The sequence below is a fragment of the Rhamphochromis sp. 'chilingali' genome (assembly GCF_963969265.1).
Source record: "Rhamphochromis sp. 'chilingali' genome assembly, chromosome: 14".
NCBI classification, from domain to species: domain Eukaryota; kingdom Metazoa; phylum Chordata; class Actinopteri; order Cichliformes; family Cichlidae; genus Rhamphochromis; species Rhamphochromis sp. 'chilingali'.
In genome coordinates, this window is record NC_137941.1 from 6,865,132 (window position 1) to 6,882,687 (window position 17,556).

Consider the following 17,556-nt stretch of genomic DNA (forward strand, 5'->3'; position numbering starts at 1 on the left):
TATACAGAAACAATGAACAAAAAATATTTACAGTGTAATTCAATATAAATAACAAAATATTAAGTATAATATTGTTGTATGTATAAATTAGTAAGAAGTATGCATAATGATTGTATTTGTATAGTGCAATGACACAAATGGTTTCTCGCCTGTGGCTGAGCAGTAGAGACTACAGAGCACCACCTCTTTGAAGCTCCTATTTTTATTTGTGTTTGTAAATGATGTTTTCTCCACAGCCCGAGGTAAAATTGAATTAATTTGCTCAATTTAATTTCCAAAAAGACATTTTCAAAGGTGAAAACACCCATCTATAACAAATAACCAAGAAAATGAGAGTTTATAAATACCGTATGAAAAAACAAACATTTTCCCCTTAAGACTTCATACCCCAGAATTCCTTGCACCGTTAAGTGATGTCACCTGACAGGAGGCTGAGCTAATGTTTACAACCGCTGGGCTGGTGACTATTTTTATCGGTCAAAGCTGTGATTTTTGTCAGGATTTCCGGAGCATATGGGATGACGCTTAAATAATGGCGCAAACTAAACTCTCACATTCGGGTAAAAAAAAATCTTATTTTACTATTGTTTCTTTTTCATTTTTCAATAAAGCCAGTTAGCGCTTAGAATGCTAATAGGTAAACAAGCAGCTAAACGCAGCACACCTGCGACGGCGGTACACTGAATAAGTGGACTTCAGCCTGAGCTGTGGGCAATGAACTGGAGTAGATGTCCAGATAAGTTATAAAGTAAAGCGTCGGGACACCTGTCGACCTCCAGACTGTCAGAATTTAACAGGTAATAAATTAGCTAGCTTAAAAGCCGTGAGTGGCTAGCTTTGAGGAGGTCGTGTTTCCAGCAGCTTACCTGTTCGTACCTTAAAGAGTTACTGCCAACGCTCTCTGGATGTACTACGCGTAGCTAGCTGGCAGATAGTTGGATTTAAAGCTCAGGTAAGTGAAGACTAATGTCTTTCATTAGTAATCGTTTAAAAGTTTTCTGAAGTGTGTTTTTTAAAGTTCGGGGCATGCCCACTGACAGTTGAAAAACAAGCAGAACAAAGTTTATTTACACATAGTCTCCTACTGTCTGAAAATGGAGCCATGAGCACCATTTTACCGAAATCTATCCCTCCGTATGGTGTTTCGATGGTAGTAAAAAGCCCTGTTATAACATATGGTTCGCTTCATTTCAACACAGTGTGGATTTTATTGACCATATATGTGGTGAAATTCACATATGGTACACAACAGGTAGAATATTAAACAAAGTCTGTGTAGGTTCTCAGTCATCTTAAGTCTTATCTGTTCAGTGAAGGAGACCATCACAGAGTAGCGTTGGTGGCCTGTCCACCAGCCACCTTTTAAAGCAAGAGATTCTCCATTCACAACTTGTCTAGTGCGACCTTAACGAGTCTCATAAAGTCAGGATGGGTCAACAACGTCCTCCAAGGTAACAGCCCCTCTAGTGGGTAAATGCACAGGCCTTCCTCTCAGCTTTCTGAACTCAAGTTGCCTCTCAGATGAGACTTAGTGTCTTCAGAAACTTAAGTCAAGTTGCCATCAATTTGATCACTTCAAGTTAATCAAAGTAGAGTTTCTCAGTAAAATAAAATATGACATGTGAAAGAAAATAAATTTGTGAGGTCAAAATTAGTAGTTAGATCACAAAAAGTGTTACTGGTAAGGCTTGAGTTAGATATCTGCAGGGAGTGTTTGTAGCACCTATGATGTAACGTGTAATTGGCCAATGTCATTGTTGGCATTTGTGCTTGTATCAGTGGATTACGTGTTAATTACCTTGTGTGTCCTGGTGTTGTACATGTTCTCCGGTCAATAGAAACAAACAAAATGCTTTTGTTTGTTTTTCCAAGTCTTTGAACATTCCCTGATGTCGTCCAGTATATTGAGCAGTCTCCCTCCAGGAATTTGCTGAGATTTGCGAGTCCTTATATTGATGCTATGATTATTAGTCCTTATATTGAGACAATAATTGTTAAGTGGCTGGAAATGCCCAAGAGTAATCAGTGGCACTGAACAGGCCAATAACGGTAGTTGTGTACTGCTTTGACCTGACGTGTAGTTACGTTTCTAAGAAGGTGCACCTCAGGTTACACAGTAGGTTAAAAAGAGAGTTTCAGAGACAACAAATAAGTAAAATTAGATCAACTACATCTCTAACCTCAGACTAAAACACACTCACAACAAAAAAGAAGAAGTAATAAAGCTTTCATGTCACATCGAGCTGTAGGTGAACTCTTAGTATTTAAGTTACAGTCTGCTGGACAATGCATCCATGGTTTAACTCCAAAGTTTAAGGGGTACACTGCGACATTTCATATTTTTCAAAAATTTTATTTTCTCTTAATTTGTATTTGTTATCCCTCATTTTAAAAGTGACTGGTATTTGTCTGTCGTATGATTTATTTCCCCACACCACCACTCAGTAACCCACATATGAAACAATAAGTAAATAATATAAACTAAGAATAATGATATTTCACAAAGTCTTTAAATTTGTAAAATATTAGAGAAGAGTTAAGCATTTTAATTTTGACATGATTACTGTAAAGTGCATGATAAGCATGTTAGCACGAAGACAGTAGTGAATTGTTAAAGCTCAGTGTCTGCAGACCCCTCACAAACACCCAAAGCTCATCGTTCAGCAGTTAACAGAGGCAGCGATGAGCATTCAGATATGCAGCCTTTATTTCCATCGCAGCATTTTTCTATGAGGTGTTCTTTGGGCTGGTTAACAGATGCTCACGTCCTCATCAGGAAGAGGATTTGTGTCAGAGTTTGTGGGACTGTAGCCTCAAGTTTATATTTTCCTTTTCTTCATACAGATCCATGGTCTGCTCTCTGTGCAGCGTTTAACTCTTTACCCTTTGAAAGTTGACTAGAAGCAACCCTCGAAGTTCTTTTCTGAACTGATTGGTTTGTGTCATATTTCAGACTTTTTATATAACAAAATAACTGGGTTTGAATCAAAAGTTAGTGAGGCTGGTCTCTGCCTGTGCAGCTACACAAACTATTCTAATGGTCATCAAACCTCATCTTTATTGAAATAAACTGACTTGTCAAACTCATCATTAAGGAAACAGAGGTCACCAAATATAGGGGATAGAGATAAATATGTTATCATGGACATTTGTTTGTTTTTTTGCAGGTGTTTAACTGCGAGTCTCAACTTAAACTGGCTGAAACAAAGAATCTGAGTTGACCTTCAAAGAGACTGGCTAAAATTCACAGTTTACTTATTGGCAGCGACCAGGTGGGTGTTGAAGTGGTAAAAAGATAACCTTACTCCGTTAAACATTTGGCTGCAGGCAAACTTACAGACACTAACACACTTATTGTTTGGGCAAAAGTTTTCTGAAGGTTTGTTTATGTCTTGCATTGTCTGTCTAACTTCCACTTCCAGATTAAAAGACTCCACACTAGATTAGCCACATTCAAAATTGAGGTTTTGGTTGATATGTTAGACTGAAGTCTCTCGTTGTGTGGTTTCATAACTTTTTAGATGTTTTTAGTGATTAAAATGTTGAATGGTAGCTTTTTAAACAGGTTTAGAACAGGTTCATCAGCTTTAAAGTAGAAAAAAAATCTAAGGTAAATAGTTGGGAAGTTTATAGTTGGTCAACCTCGGAGCTCACAGTCTTCTGTCTGTCTTCTGATGTTGTCATCAGCCAGGCAGTTTCTGAATTTCTCCTCTCACCGTCCCGATGGAGTGGGTGTTCATCATGAACCGGATGAGCTCTCAGGGTAGCTCTGCAGCCCAGCGGAGACGGATGGCTCTGGGGGTGGTGATACTCCTGCTGGTGGATGTTATCTGGGTCGCCTCCTCCGAGCTGACCTCGGTAAGTCTGATCTCCATGCCTGTGATGTTGGAGCCAAACACTGAAAAGGCTTAATAAAACGGTGACCATGTTTAATGTGACCCAGAAAGCAGAAAAAAGCAGAATAGGCCCGCTTTAAAACGAGGCGCAGATACACCAGATGGTGCTGGAGTAACTTTACCTGACTGTGATGCTCTTCCTTCACATCTCATGAGGAAAAACTGCAGTTAAATATTTTTAAATTGTGAGTTTCAACCTTTGAAATTAAGTTTATGAAACAACTCCTTCTGCAGTACATTTTCAAGCGACAGGACTATAACAAGCCCTTCTTCAGCACCTTCGCCAAGACGTCCATGTTCGTGCTGTACCTGCTGGGCTTCCTGCTGTGGCGGCCGTGGAGGCAGCAGTGCACGGGCACCCTGAAACGCCGCCGGTCCGCCTTCGTAAGTGGACACTTTCAGCGCACATTTAAGGGCTGTTTTTCATGCTTTTACTTTTCTAATGGTGACAGGTGTCTGTTGAGCTCTTTTCTTGTTAAAACTCTCATCAGTGTAAATGTTGCTGTGCTCGCTGCTCTTCATCGTAACACGAGTCAGTGAGGCAAACATTCTGCTCAGGGGGAACTGACCCTTTGAACATGTTTATTCAGGGGGTGAGTTCCGCCTGTATGTTTGTAGAGTAGGGGTTTATAAAAAACAGAATTGTACTTATTTTTAACTTTATTTGACCAGGACGCCCTTTTAGATTTAAATCTCTCTGTAAACTGAGACCTGCTTGGCAAGCTCATATGACTGTGTCAGACAACGCAAACAGACAGGAGGCAAAATAAAGGCTTAGGAACATCAACATAAGTCTTTATAAGAGCTTTAAACTCTTCCAGGGAGACACCCAACTTTGTTGATGCAATAACTCGAGAAGGAGGTTACGTAGGGGTTTCAAATTGATACCACAGGTGCTTCTACTACAAATCTCAGACAATTCTCAGTGACTTCAACCTCGAGGTCAGGGTCAGAGGTCAGTTTTTCTGAAAATCTTGTGAGGTGAGCTGAGGCGTAGCATTGGATTTCGCCAGTATTTTTCTTTCATGTTTACCTCAGAAAGCAGCACAAAAAGTTTAGCATTTCACAAAGGAAAAGATCAGAAAATACAGGCAAGACCCCCTGCGTCTGCTCCCTTGTGGGCTCATCACAGTAAACCTTCAGCCTCCATTTCACTCTATCCCTCGGATTCTCCTCTGACATGCCAACCCTCTGCATGTCCTCCTCCATCACAACCATGAATCTTCTCTGTGGTTGTCCTTGTTTCAACTCTTTTGTCCATTATATCCACTGTCTGCTGCAAACCTGCCAAATGCTCTATGCTCTAACTTTATCTCCATTTATGTTTGTCATTCTTTGTGTTCATGAACAAAAATGACGATAATTAACTAAAAGTTATAGAATGATATAATTTTCCTGTTACGAAGCTGAAGATCAGTCTGACATCTTCTGCTTTTGACTTCTTTGATGTTTGATTTGCACCTTTCTGCAGTTTGCTGATGCTGAAGCCTACTTCACACCCTGCACCACTGACTCCACTGTGAACAACTGTCTGGTACGTAGTTTATTACTGCAGGTGTACTGCACACGAGTAAATCTTCCTGCACCTGTACCTAAGCTGGCTTTCTGTCACACCTTTGCAGAGTGAGCCTCTGTACGTCCCTGTGAAGTTCCAGGACATCCCCACCGAGCACTCGAGCTGTTTAATGGGAGACTGTGAATCCTGTGAGTACTGATGTTTGTGTCATTCATTAAAAATGCATCCCTGCTTCTGAAGCTTTCACCCAGACGTGACTGATTAGGAGTTAAAACTTCTGACCAACAGAGGGCAGTGCTGAGCTGTGCAAATATAAGAAAACGTTGTGTCCCTCAGACCTTTGCTTTCAGTGACTAACAAAACTAAATTATGCTCAAATTGTCTGTTTGATAGAGCAGTTAAGAAACAATGATTTTTTTTTTTTTTATGCTCGCCTTCACAAACGAATGAAGATGAGCATAAAAAGCAATCATGTGTCTTAACTGCTGTGATGGGAAGCTGTGACAAGGTAAACGGTGATGGTTTTTTTGGTGTTTCTACTGAGATTTCGTTTCCTGTGTTTATGTTTGTGGCACCTGAAGCTGGAAGTGATGTTTTTTATGAAATTAAAACATTCTGGGAAGCGCTCAGAGCGACGTGTGAGGAGATAATTTTGAAGAATCCAGAGGGAATCCAGGGTGATTAAAAATAAATATTAATGAACCTTGAATGATTAAATGCCAAAAAGATGACAGGATTGTTTTGGAAATAAACTCAAACACCATGTTACACATTGAATGAGACAAATTTTGTCAAACTTTGAAAAGAAAAAAACCTCACACATAAAATTAGCATAAAAAGTAAGGCGGTTTGTTTCTTTCTTTCTTGTAACAATGTTTCTTGGTAATGAATCTCATACTGTTGGAAAGCCTGTTTATTTCTCTGCCACATTGTGGATTGAGCAGCAGAGTTAAGTATGTGGGTTGTGCTCGTGGAAAAAAAACCAAGTTCTCTGCCAATAACAAATGGCTTATTCTGCCAGTCACTTTTTTTAAAGCTACTGGTACTCCACAGCTGCCTGATTGGCTCCTGATTAGCAGAACCTTTTACTGATCTGGACATGGCCAATGCTATAGGACAACTTCATGCTGGTTTTCCACAAAACCAAGTTACAGCATTATTTGGAGTGAGCACCAGTATCTTCTCCAAATTGAGAGAGATGGGTTGCAAAGTTGGCGTTCCAGTCAGACAACACAAGAAGACCGTTTCCTCATTCTGTCAGCACGTAGGAACCAAGGGCAGTCTTTTACATGTTTGCAGTCAAGGTCTGCAGGACGATATGGCCGATGACTCTCTACCCAGACAAGCCAGGTCAGACTGCACACAGCCAGGCTCTGGTCTCATAAGGCAGCCAGGATTGCCCTTCACCATTAAGCCCATTTGCGGTGATGTCTGTAACATGTGCATTAGAACCTGAACATGTTCAGTGATGAGTCCAGATTCTGCCTACAGCAGATAGATCGTAGGGTCAAAGTGTGGAGAAGACACAGTATTATACGTATTGCTGCACCAAGAGGGTAACTGCTTTTGATGGAGGCAGCTTTAGAGCCTAACTAGGTGTGTCCAGCAGTAAACATTAAAGCCTTTAAAGATACGTCTTGTCTCTTTATTCCCAGCATCCAAAAAGCAGCGGGTGCATTTCAGTAACATCATGGAGGTGCGCCAGCTGCCCTCCACTCAGGCCCTGGAGGCCAAGCTGTCGCGCATGTCCTACCCCGCTGCCAAGGACCACGAGGCCATGCTGCGCACCGTGGGCAAGCTGACCATCACTGACGTGGCCAAAATCAGCTTCTTCTTCTGCTTTGTGGTGAGCAGCAGTGAGAGGAGTTGGAGTTCCCGACTTTCTATCAGAGCTGGATTTATGAGGCAAATTAAACTGTGTTTTATCACAGGCCTCATCGTTGTTTTTGTTTGTCTCACAGTGGTTCCTGGCTAACCTGTCCTACCAGGAAGCTCTGTCCGACACGCAGGTTGCAATCGTCAACATTTTATCTTCCACCTCAGGTAACTCCATCACTCTCTCTCTCCGTGTACATTACAGCACTAACATCTCAAAGATGATGGATCATTGCATTAAATCGTTTCTGAATGTCTCCTTTTCCTCTTCAGGTCTGTTTACACTCATCTTGGCAGCCATATTTCCCAGCAACAGCAGCGACCGCTTCACCCTTTCCAAGCTCTTAGCCGTGGCTCTGAGGTAAGGCCGGATCACGCGGAGGGTGAGAAAAAGCATTGTGGGAGACCTCTTATTTAATTAAAAAACACCTCAGTTTCTGTCCTCTATCTATTACAAACTTACTTTGTCAATAAGAAGGCTGTAAAACTGATAAAAATACAGTTAAAAACCACCTTCCTTTTACATTTGGCCGAATGGCCCATTTGGTGGGCTGTTTGTGGCTCTCGGACCATATGTTTGAAACCACCGGGTCTAGTTCATTCAGGAGTATTTCAGATCATAAATTCAGCTCCTTTCTTATTGGGTATTGTTAACTTCATATTCCTAAGCAGCTGATTCAAAACAAATAAAAGTCATAAGCTGTCATCTCTGCTGGAGGAGATGTAGCTCTTCTTTTCTTAGCTTGTTTGTGTTTTGCACAAACCAAAACACATAGATTTCATAATCTGGTCTTCCGGCTGCACCTTTTCCATCCAGCTCTACTGGATTCATGGAAATCTTCAAGCTCTGCTTCAAATTATTTTTTCATTTTATTTTTTAAAGTTTGGCCTCTGAAGTAAAATGAATAAAATTTACTCGTTTTCACTTTCAAAAAAAAAAAAAATGCAGTCAGAGCTGATTTATTTATTTATTTTAAACATTCAGACTGCATTTATTTATCCAAAAAGTTCTGTTTTTTCATTTCTAGCATCGAACAACCTGCTCAACACACTTCATTCAGAGGATGCTAGTTTAGCATCACAGACACATAAACTGGCAGATTGAACAAGAACTTGGTATTTAGTATTCTTTTGTGGAACTTTTTAACCCTCTGAAGCCTAACCTGTCTCTGACGTCAGAAAGGCGTTTTGCCATGTTTTTCTTCCAAGTTCTGTAACTACCGTAAAATCGGAACCTTCAAAGACGAAGACTGACTGAGCTCTACAGAAAACAGATATTTTTACAGTAGTTTTAAAAAAGAAAAAAAAAAGTTTTTGCTTTTTACTGTTATTTGCCGTGATTTGGATGTGCTGCCCTGCCTGGGATTACCGTATATATCGCTGAAAAAGCACAGAGTTGACACTTTCAGAAACTGTTGGAATTTTTGAGTGTGCAACTGGTTCAAGAGTTGCATTAATTAGACCTAAAGGTTTGACCTAAAACAGGTTAATAGACATTGATTAGACATAGAATGGTCAGGTATAAGAACTGGAGTGAATGTGAGCGAAAAGGAAGTCAATGTCGAAGGAAATGCTTTGAAAGACCTTCAGACAGCTGGAGAACTGATGCTGAAAACCATCTGGCTTCTTGGAAGTAAAATAAAAAATGAAGGGTGGTTCAAGACTTTTGCATGATACTCGATAATAATGGGTTGTTGTTGAAAATAGCAGATTTTTCACGCTCTTCACTGGCTGTGCTCTCAGATTCACTGGTTTTATTTCATAGTGTGATATTTTTTTTTTTTTTTTTTTTTTTTTTTCCCCCCCCCCCTCTTTCTCAACCATCTTTGTTTCCGCTCGGTTAGAGGCAGATTGTTTTCCTTCAGAGAGACTGACTGTTTGATCCTACTGCTGATTAAACCCTGTGCTGCACCTGATTAAGAAAATCATCACATTATTCATTTCTTTCTACAGTTTTGTGTTTTTCAGAAAATCTGAGCATTGTAGCTGTGTTATATTTTCTCTCTCTGCGTTTTCTATTTTTAACATGTTCGTTTTTAATTGTGAGATTAATTCAGTGCCTCTCTTGTTTAGCATGGGAGGCGTTGCCCTCGTGAGTCTCTCCAGCATGGACATCTCGGATGGGAAAGGAGTCATCGGTCAGTGATTTCCAACTTTTTCTTTATCACAGAGGCCTCGTACAGGCATCACCTTGTTCCTAGTCTGTTGGTGTAATACAAAAAAAACACATCTAATGTATTGATTTGTATTTCTATGAAGGTTCCCTGTGGTCGCTGGCTGGGGCAATGCTCTATGCCGTCTATATCGTAATGATCAAGCGGCGAGTGGATCGGGAGGATAAGCTCGACATCCCAATGTTCTTTGGTAGGAGAAGTGTTTGTTTTAAAGGCTCAGCGGTCACCTCTGTAGTCTCACTCCATGAAGTTGTCTAAATTGGGGTGTGCTGTGCGTCTCTCAGGGTTTGTGGGTCTGTTCAACCTGCTGCTGCTGTGGCCTGGCTTCCTCCTGCTCCACTACACCGGCTTCGAGGCCTTTGAGCTCCCCAGCCAACTCGTGTGGACGTACATCCTCATAAACGGCCTCATCGGCACCGTTCTGTCAGAGTTCCTCTGGCTCTGGTGAGCTGGGTTACATTTTGTATCAGGTCACGATAGTGACACCAAATCATCAACGTTCACACTACCATGAAGGCCACGAGGAGTTGTGTTTGAATAATGTATAGCTTTCAGAGAAGTGGTGATTTTTAGTGACGAGTCTTTGTGTCCTCAGGGGCTGTTTCCTCACATCTTCTCTAATTGGGACTCTGGCATTGAGCCTCACCATCCCACTTTCCATTATGGCTGACATTTGCATGCAGAAGGTGAGAGTTTGAGATAAAATTGTACGTAATTTTGTTGGTTTTGTGTGAAATCAGCAAGAAAACTGTCAAAATTGTATCTAAATGACTCCGAATGGGTTTACTTAAAGTACTTTTATCTATTTTAACTAACTCTTTGTGATTCATTCTTATAAGGGTCCTTTAATCACAGAATAAAATGTTTAATGCATGGAAAACACTCCACACCACACCTTTAATGGCACGGATTGTGTTAAATTAGTTTCCCCTCATATGTGTGTGTGTCGACAGGTGCGTTTCTCATGGTTGTTTTTTGCCGGAGCGGTCCCTGTCTTCCTCTCCTTCTTCATCGCCACACTTTTATGTCACTACAACAACTGGGACCCAGTGCTGGTGGGGCTGAGGAGGGTTTACGCCTTCATCTGCAGGAAGCATCGCATTCAGAGGTACGAGACTATAAACATTTATCATCAGAGGGTTTTTCTTCTTTTAAGGCCTCCATTGGTGAGCCACGGTGCATGAAAAGAGGAAATGCTGCTGAAAGCCGTTCCTATCAGCAGCAACTCTGTTCATGGATTGTGACAATAATCTCAGATATGATAACAGCTAAATTAGGATTAGGAGTTATGCTCCGGGGCTGGAAAACCAAGTCAGGAAGTGTAGAAAACTGAAACTCCTCTTATAAGGTTGGCTCCGGAACACAGACTGTACGTAAAAGATGGACGTGCCCACCCAGCTTGACAGGAGCCTTTTCTCCGTCGTCATCTTAGTGCTTTGAGATGTGACAAGTTAGTGCAACCACATGCTTGATAACTTGATAGGTAGTGAGTGTAATTGTTTGGTGATTGTAAGAATGACCAAAATATATAAAACAAAAAACTTACAGGCTGGTGGAATATTGGGAAAATAAGTAAATTTGAGCAGAATTTTGCTTTTATTTGTATTTTTTTATTTTTTATTTTTGGGATGAATAACCATAAATGTAATTACACTTTGACTAGAGCCAAATGCATTTTAATTTCTCAATACCGCGTTTGTTCAAACTCTTATTTAAGCAAATGAACATCAGTGAAATGAAAAAACAAAGCAAAAATAGAGCACATCATTTGAAACAAATGAGTCTTTTTGGACTTTATGGGCACAAATTGTCTGTATTATCCACTTTTATTTGTGTACAGTGAGGCTCCAAATGTAGCGGCTGTGTCATTTGTGATGCAGCTGCAAAAAGCTGCTTAATGGCTTGTGTGTTTGTAAAAGGCAGATGGAAGTTGTAGCTGTGCACACACCTGAGAGCAGGCAAAGCTAATGTACTCTGAAGCCTGTGCAGGAAGTGAGTCATCACACGCCTGGTGTTTTTAAGAAGTCAAAGCTTTTAAGTTTGTAAAAAGAAAGTGAGTTGTTGTTGTGCGTCTGTGGTGTGTGACCTATTAAAAATGGATTGACCTTCACTCTGACACACACTTTGGATAATGCAGTCCATTTGTGGCTTGCAGTCTTGCTAAGTTAAGTCTGTAATCAGCTGTACATGCTTCACTGACTAACCTCTCTGCACAGCGCTCTTCTGCTTTTTGGTTAGCGGTGATTATAATAATAATGATGGTTATCAGGATGACGACTGTGATGATGATTGACATCCTGTTTTCTCCATCCGCAGGCTGCCAGATGACAGCGAGCAGTGTGAAAGCCTTATTCCCCTCCACACCGTCTCCCCCGGCGAAGGAAGCTTCTGCTCGTGATCCGGCAGTCAAACAAAATGTAAATCCCACTCGACCTTTTCTGGTCTTGGTTTGTGCGCTGTTTACGTCTGTATTTGTGTTTGTGAAAGGCTGCTAGAGTCAATCTTAGACTGAAAGAATAACAAATCAAAAGTAGTCATTTGTGTACTCTGACTGACTGATGGTGCTGCAGGATACGGAGGACCGAAACTGTCCAAGTTAAAATGTGAATAAACAAAAACAAATAAGAGACTCGCTCATTCAGCAATAGCAAAATAAATATTCCATTAAATCAGCGCAAATGTTACAAATAAATACTCTTAATATACAATTACCTATTTAATTTTCTATTTTGTACATGTAGTATATATTTTTGTATTATTTTTTCCCTTGATCCTTATTTGCTTTTTAATTAAAGCAAGTAAACTAATTTTATTTTGTCTTGCCCCTAAAGTGTTCAAAAAAATAAAAAAAACTTAAAGTAATTTGATTAAAAACACAATTGCTTTTGAAAATTATGTTTGTCTTCTATATTTATTTAATGTTCTTTAATTTAATTTCGTATTTTCTTTGGATATTTAATTAAAATATGAATTTAATTTTCTTCTTTTAACATTTAGAATTCTTAATATAACTTATGGCCACAATTATTATTAATTAATTATGTATTGCCACAAAATGCACTAGCATAAAATATAATTCACCAGCAGTATTAATATTGTATTAAAGAGACCAAATTCAATTAAATTTAAAATTCAATTCAGTTGTGACAGATTAATAAACATATTTTGCATGTTTTGTCCTAAACTTCACTATTTTCCCCATTTAATAGAACAATTTATTCCTGGCATTTCTCTTAGATTTAAGTGTTTAAGTTAATTTTGTATTTTATTTTATTTATCGCCAATAAAAGTAAGGAACAAACTAAGGCAAAAATGTATAACAATAATCTGAAAATGGTACTGGAAGGTAGGATTTCTTTTTAGAAGAAGAAACCCTAGTATTAATTAATGTGTTGGAAATTACATAAATAGGGGAATTAAAATAAAGTTAATGAAATACAGAGGGAAATTAAAATAGTAGTAATCTGTGTCATAAATGATTTTGATAAAGATATTTTTGGAGGATTTACTGGTGTATTATTGTTCTTTTCAGACATTTATTTAGTTTGGATTTTGGCAGTTTTGGTCCTTCATAGTTACTTCTAACCTAAATTTCCTCTGCAGTGTGAAAACCGACAATGAGAAATCCAAATAGAAACGTATTGGATTTTTAGTCTCTTTTTAGCTCATTGTTTCGGTTTTCCACATTTTTTTTTCTGTCCTCAGTGTAGTTTGAAGGCAAAGGGAATAAAAGAAAAGGAAACCATAAGGAATAGATGTTATTTCATTTCACGTCTCATCCTCAAAAACACATTATAATATGTCCACACTTTGCTTTGAGCTTGGCAGCCTAAAAAAAACTTCCACTTTAATGCAAAATCCTGTGACAGGTTTGTTCCCTAAACAAGCCGATAATATTTACCAGAGTTAGCCATTTGCCTTGAACATCTGTCCGACGTCCAGCCTAAATATTTTAGATAGAAGTCACTTGTCTCTGGTCATTGCTTTAGTGGAGCTATGATTCGATTTCGCAGCAGAGCTGAGGGGATCTGACCTCAGCGTGCAGTTTCTAACAGGACTGTCACCCAATAATAAATGCTGATCTTACTATTTCATTACAGATCAAGTATCAGCTCATCATGTAACAGTGCCACAAACTCTTGTATTCTCAGACAACGCCACCTTCCAACAACACGGGCAAAGTGTTTTATATTTTACTTACTTGGATAATTTATTCAATGCAAGTATGATAATAAGGAAAAATATTCAAATAATATAAGAGGACACACAGTGTTGATCCACAAATGTAAAGGGGTCTTACAACCTGTGCAGGTGGGATATTTCAGGTAAACTACTGTAACTGATGACCTTCAAGGCGTGTTTAATCAGTGTTGCTTCAGCAGGCTGAGGTGTGATCACTGCTGGTATAAAACGTCTTCTTTTTGTCTTGTGTTTTGTTTTCTTGAAGCCTGGCAGTGAAAGCGTTTCCTATTAAAATAGGAGGTTTTTGTTATGTTGAGTTTCTGTAAGCGCACAGTTTTTGTCTCTGACAACATTTTTTTCTTCTCTCTTGCAGGGCGGCCATCGTGGATCTGGCTGAACTGACAATCGGGAAGCTTTCAGAGACATTGAACGTACCCCCAGTGCCTCCCATTACATCTTATTTATTTTCTACAGTGTTCAGATTTAGTTCTGGAAGCTCGGTTTTATCATCACGCTTCCATCCAACACTACAGACTAAAGATTTCCTCATTTTTGCTTATTTTCTGTCTAAAAGAAAGAAACGGTACGTCACTCAAGATGCAGGGCTTCATTATCAGTGATATTGCCAAATTAAACCGTTAATATGGGAGAAGACTTCCTTTTGGTCTACTGAAGGATCCTAAGAAATGACAATCTATTGGACACAAAGTGTTGTTTATTATTTCCAAATGGTTCCTGTGACGCATAACTGTTGTTGAGTTGTTTTCACGACCAGAGATCTGGCAGAACTGGAAACGCTGGACACGGACGAGCTCCTGGTACCCAGCGGGGGCGGCTCGGGTAGTCAGAGCGACCTCTGTGTCTCCACTTTATAAACACTAGACAGACAACACTACAGCCGAACAGGACAGCACCACGTCTTGTTTTCTCAGTGCTGGATTCTAAACACGAGCTCCAAATGGGATAGAAAGCCTTCAAAAAAAGTTCTGCTCCTAAAAATAAAAACCCACGTCAAGTTTGGATTGAGCTCATCTCCCCTTTAAGGTCGTCTCTGAGTGAAACTCTGGACCTCTTCCAGCACCCCGACTCCTTGGACGTTCCTCCTGTTTTGATTGTTTGCATTTGATTTTGGGACAGTTTACACGGTTGTTAGATCACATCGTCCCAGGTAGGGCACAGAGTTGCATCTACAGGGTTACACACAAGGAATTCATCAACGTAGCCACGGTGATGTCACCCATTTTGAAGCCTTACCCGAGGAATCTGTCGGATACGTGTCCATGACACTGTTTTCTTCCGTCCTTTGCACGGCTTCAAGTCACACTGGGAGCGTTTAACGACTCCATAATCTTTTATTTTTAAATTTAAGCTGTTCCTGTGTCTAACTTCCTGCCCTCCTCATCAGCTTGCAGTGACTTTGAGCAGTACGGAACAGGAACTTATCAGTCTTTTGAAACACGCTGCGGGAAAACAGGAGGAATCGAAAGCCAAAGCTTTTTCGGTTACACTAGAACTTCACTCAACTGATGCATTAACTTCTTGGACCGACTGCAACTCTCAGAAAGCCTTATAATTAATGAGGTAACTGCATTAAAATGCTCCAGAAGCCTCAAACAGCACAAGAAAGGTTTGGAGGTTGCGTCCAGGGGCTCCAGTGGACAATGAAAGAACAGCAGCATTTGGCACGTTTGCCTTTACTCTTTCTCTCATCACTTTAAGTTCGTCTGTCAGGTTATTTAGTTTTTTTGTTTTTTTTTTAAAGTTGGGGTGTTCACAGTGACACTCAGGTCGTTTAAGAGCACAATCTTCTCTCGCAGTGCCACCTACTGGCCAGGTTTGGCACCCTGGAACAAACAGGCACACTAATGGATACACAGAAGTGAAAGTACGCAGTCAGAGCTGGATACTAAAGGAGTGTTCTTGGCTTATAGTTGTGTTAGAAGAGGTCCAGTGTTTCCTGAGGAAACTACCTTGAAGGGGAGATCAACCGAAATCAAACCAGACTGGAGTCACCGAACTTTGTGATCGCCTTCGTGCAATAAAAACAGTTGTCTGCAGTTTCCTTTGTTAAAAAGGTTTGTAAATAGTGTACACAGTGAAACATGTACATGGAACTGTTTTATTTTTGACCTACAAATGACCACTAAAGATTCATATTTTATATCCGTGTCTTCTGGAACGACTGCCGCCACAGGAAGCTTTCGCTCTGCAGCCAAAACTCGCTGATATTTCACCACCTGAACTGGACTGTGTGTGATTTTATTTTACATCTTAAGTGAAGAAAAAATATTTACTGTGCTTGTGATTTTATGTGACAAGAAGGAGCCGTGTTGTTCTGTCATCAGCCTCAGTGTTGGTCATGTCAGCACTACCGATGGAATTGAGCTGCTGATGTTGTTCCCCTCATCCTTTTAAATATGTGCATCTTCATGGTGTTGTGTTTTTTTGTTTTTTTTTTGTTTTTTTTTTCCTGCACTCGTCTCTGACTGAGCGTTTCGAGTGGAGGAGGTAATAGCCGTTCTGTGAGGGTGAATTAACGAGTTGAGCACTTTAAGTGACAGAAAAATTATTGCACTTTCTGTGTTTTTTGCCAATCAGTCAGTCCCATCTTTCAGCCACGACTTCAGGTTTGAACACTGAGAGTCTATGGTTCCTGAAAAGCGTTGATTATTTCTGTCTTATCATGGTGCTCGTGGAGTGCTGATTTTCTTTCTCAGGTTCTTTGTTTTGTCTTTACTGTCTGAGCGTTATCTTTGTCTTTAAAGTGTCTTTGATGCTGAGGATGTTATACAACCTAAATGAAGGCTAACCTTATACCAACCTAAGCTCTTGAATAGTCTTATTTTGCAACTCTTGTTTTCATACTTCGGTGCACTATTAAAAAATATCTTTTAAATATCTGCATTTGAGGGTGTATTTATTCAGTTGCGTAAATTTTAACCAGATGTGACATTTTCATTGCTGACATCTTGGTTTTTTTTGGGGGGGGGGTTGTTTTTGTTTTTTTGTTTTGTTTTTTGACAAGTAAACAACACACTGCACTGGTAAGGTAAAGCAGACCCTGGGTTATCTTTGACTCTTATGTGTCCATGATTTACAAAACAAGAATCATGCTGTACGAAGCATGACAGCTGTAAGTGTGAATATATACTTTTCTGATGAGTTTACTTTCCCATAGACGTCCATACAACCCAACTTCTTTATTTTTGCAGCCAGAGGAGTCGCCCCCTGCTGGACGTTACGAGTGAAAAAAAGTTTAAAAGTTGTTTTGTTTTGTTTTGTTTTTTTTATTCAAAATATTTTAATGGAGAATTTGTGGATATAGTTTAGAAAGAAAAAAAGAAGACTGAAAACAAACTGTTTACAATGAATACAAAACAGAACTTTTCATGTTAAACATTGTTTTCCTCTCTTATTATTTACCAAACAAGCAACGAAGAAAAACAAACCCAGAGGGGAGAAAAAGTTGTTTTTTTTTTTTATTTGACTATTGCCTGCTAAATTAGATATTTTTTTCCCTTCCTCGTTATTTATGAAATGCTGAAAAAGTTACTTTGTTACAAATGTAAATGTTTTATATTTTGGTGGAGAAAGATGGAAACGGTATACAAGGTAAAAAAAAAAAAAAAAAAAAGTTTGTAGAGTTCTAACTAGACTAAAAGTCAATATTTGGTATAACCACCTTTTATTCTTCAGCACAGTCTGAACTGTTTAGGAAGCTTTGTTTTAATTCCTTTAACTAGTCTTCTAGTTCTCCGGGTTTCTTCAATAATGTTGAGGTCTGGACTTGGAGCCCAATCCATGACTGATAGTTTTCCACTGTTTTTCTGTCCTGGTATGCTTTTACTGCATTGGCAGAAAATACAATTTTTGTCTTTCAAACTTATCTTTTGGGTTTTTTGTAGATTTGAAA

At 39.4% G+C, this 17,556-nt stretch overlaps 1 protein-coding gene across 3 annotated transcripts; it reads left to right on the forward strand.

Moving 5' to 3' along the window:
- Window positions 1-427: 427 nt before the first annotated feature.
- On the forward strand, window positions 428-16,108 carry LOC308409451 (solute carrier family 35 member F5-like). 3 transcript variants are annotated; one of them, XM_080902227.1, is made up of 16 exons: window positions 428-560; window positions 3,168-3,272; window positions 3,688-3,858; window positions 4,131-4,280; window positions 5,368-5,430; window positions 5,519-5,600; window positions 7,068-7,258; window positions 7,374-7,455; window positions 7,561-7,648; window positions 9,361-9,425; window positions 9,547-9,651; window positions 9,746-9,905; window positions 10,057-10,147; window positions 10,415-10,569; window positions 11,778-11,878; window positions 14,017-16,108. In XM_080902227.1, exons 3-15 carry the CDS (start codon window positions 3,724-3,726, stop codon window positions 11,857-11,859), a joined length of 1,449 nt encoding a protein of 482 aa, XP_080758353.1. In that variant the 5' UTR covers window positions 428-560; window positions 3,168-3,272; window positions 3,688-3,723; the 3' UTR covers window positions 11,860-11,878; window positions 14,017-16,108. The 3 variants fall into 3 exon arrangements, with proteins under 3 accessions (XP_080758353.1, XP_080758355.1, XP_080758354.1); XM_080902229.1 differs by having other exon boundaries at window positions 3,692-3,858; XM_080902228.1 differs by lacking the exon at window positions 428-560 and adding an exon at window positions 569-952.
- Window positions 16,109-17,556: the final 1,448 nt, after the last annotated feature.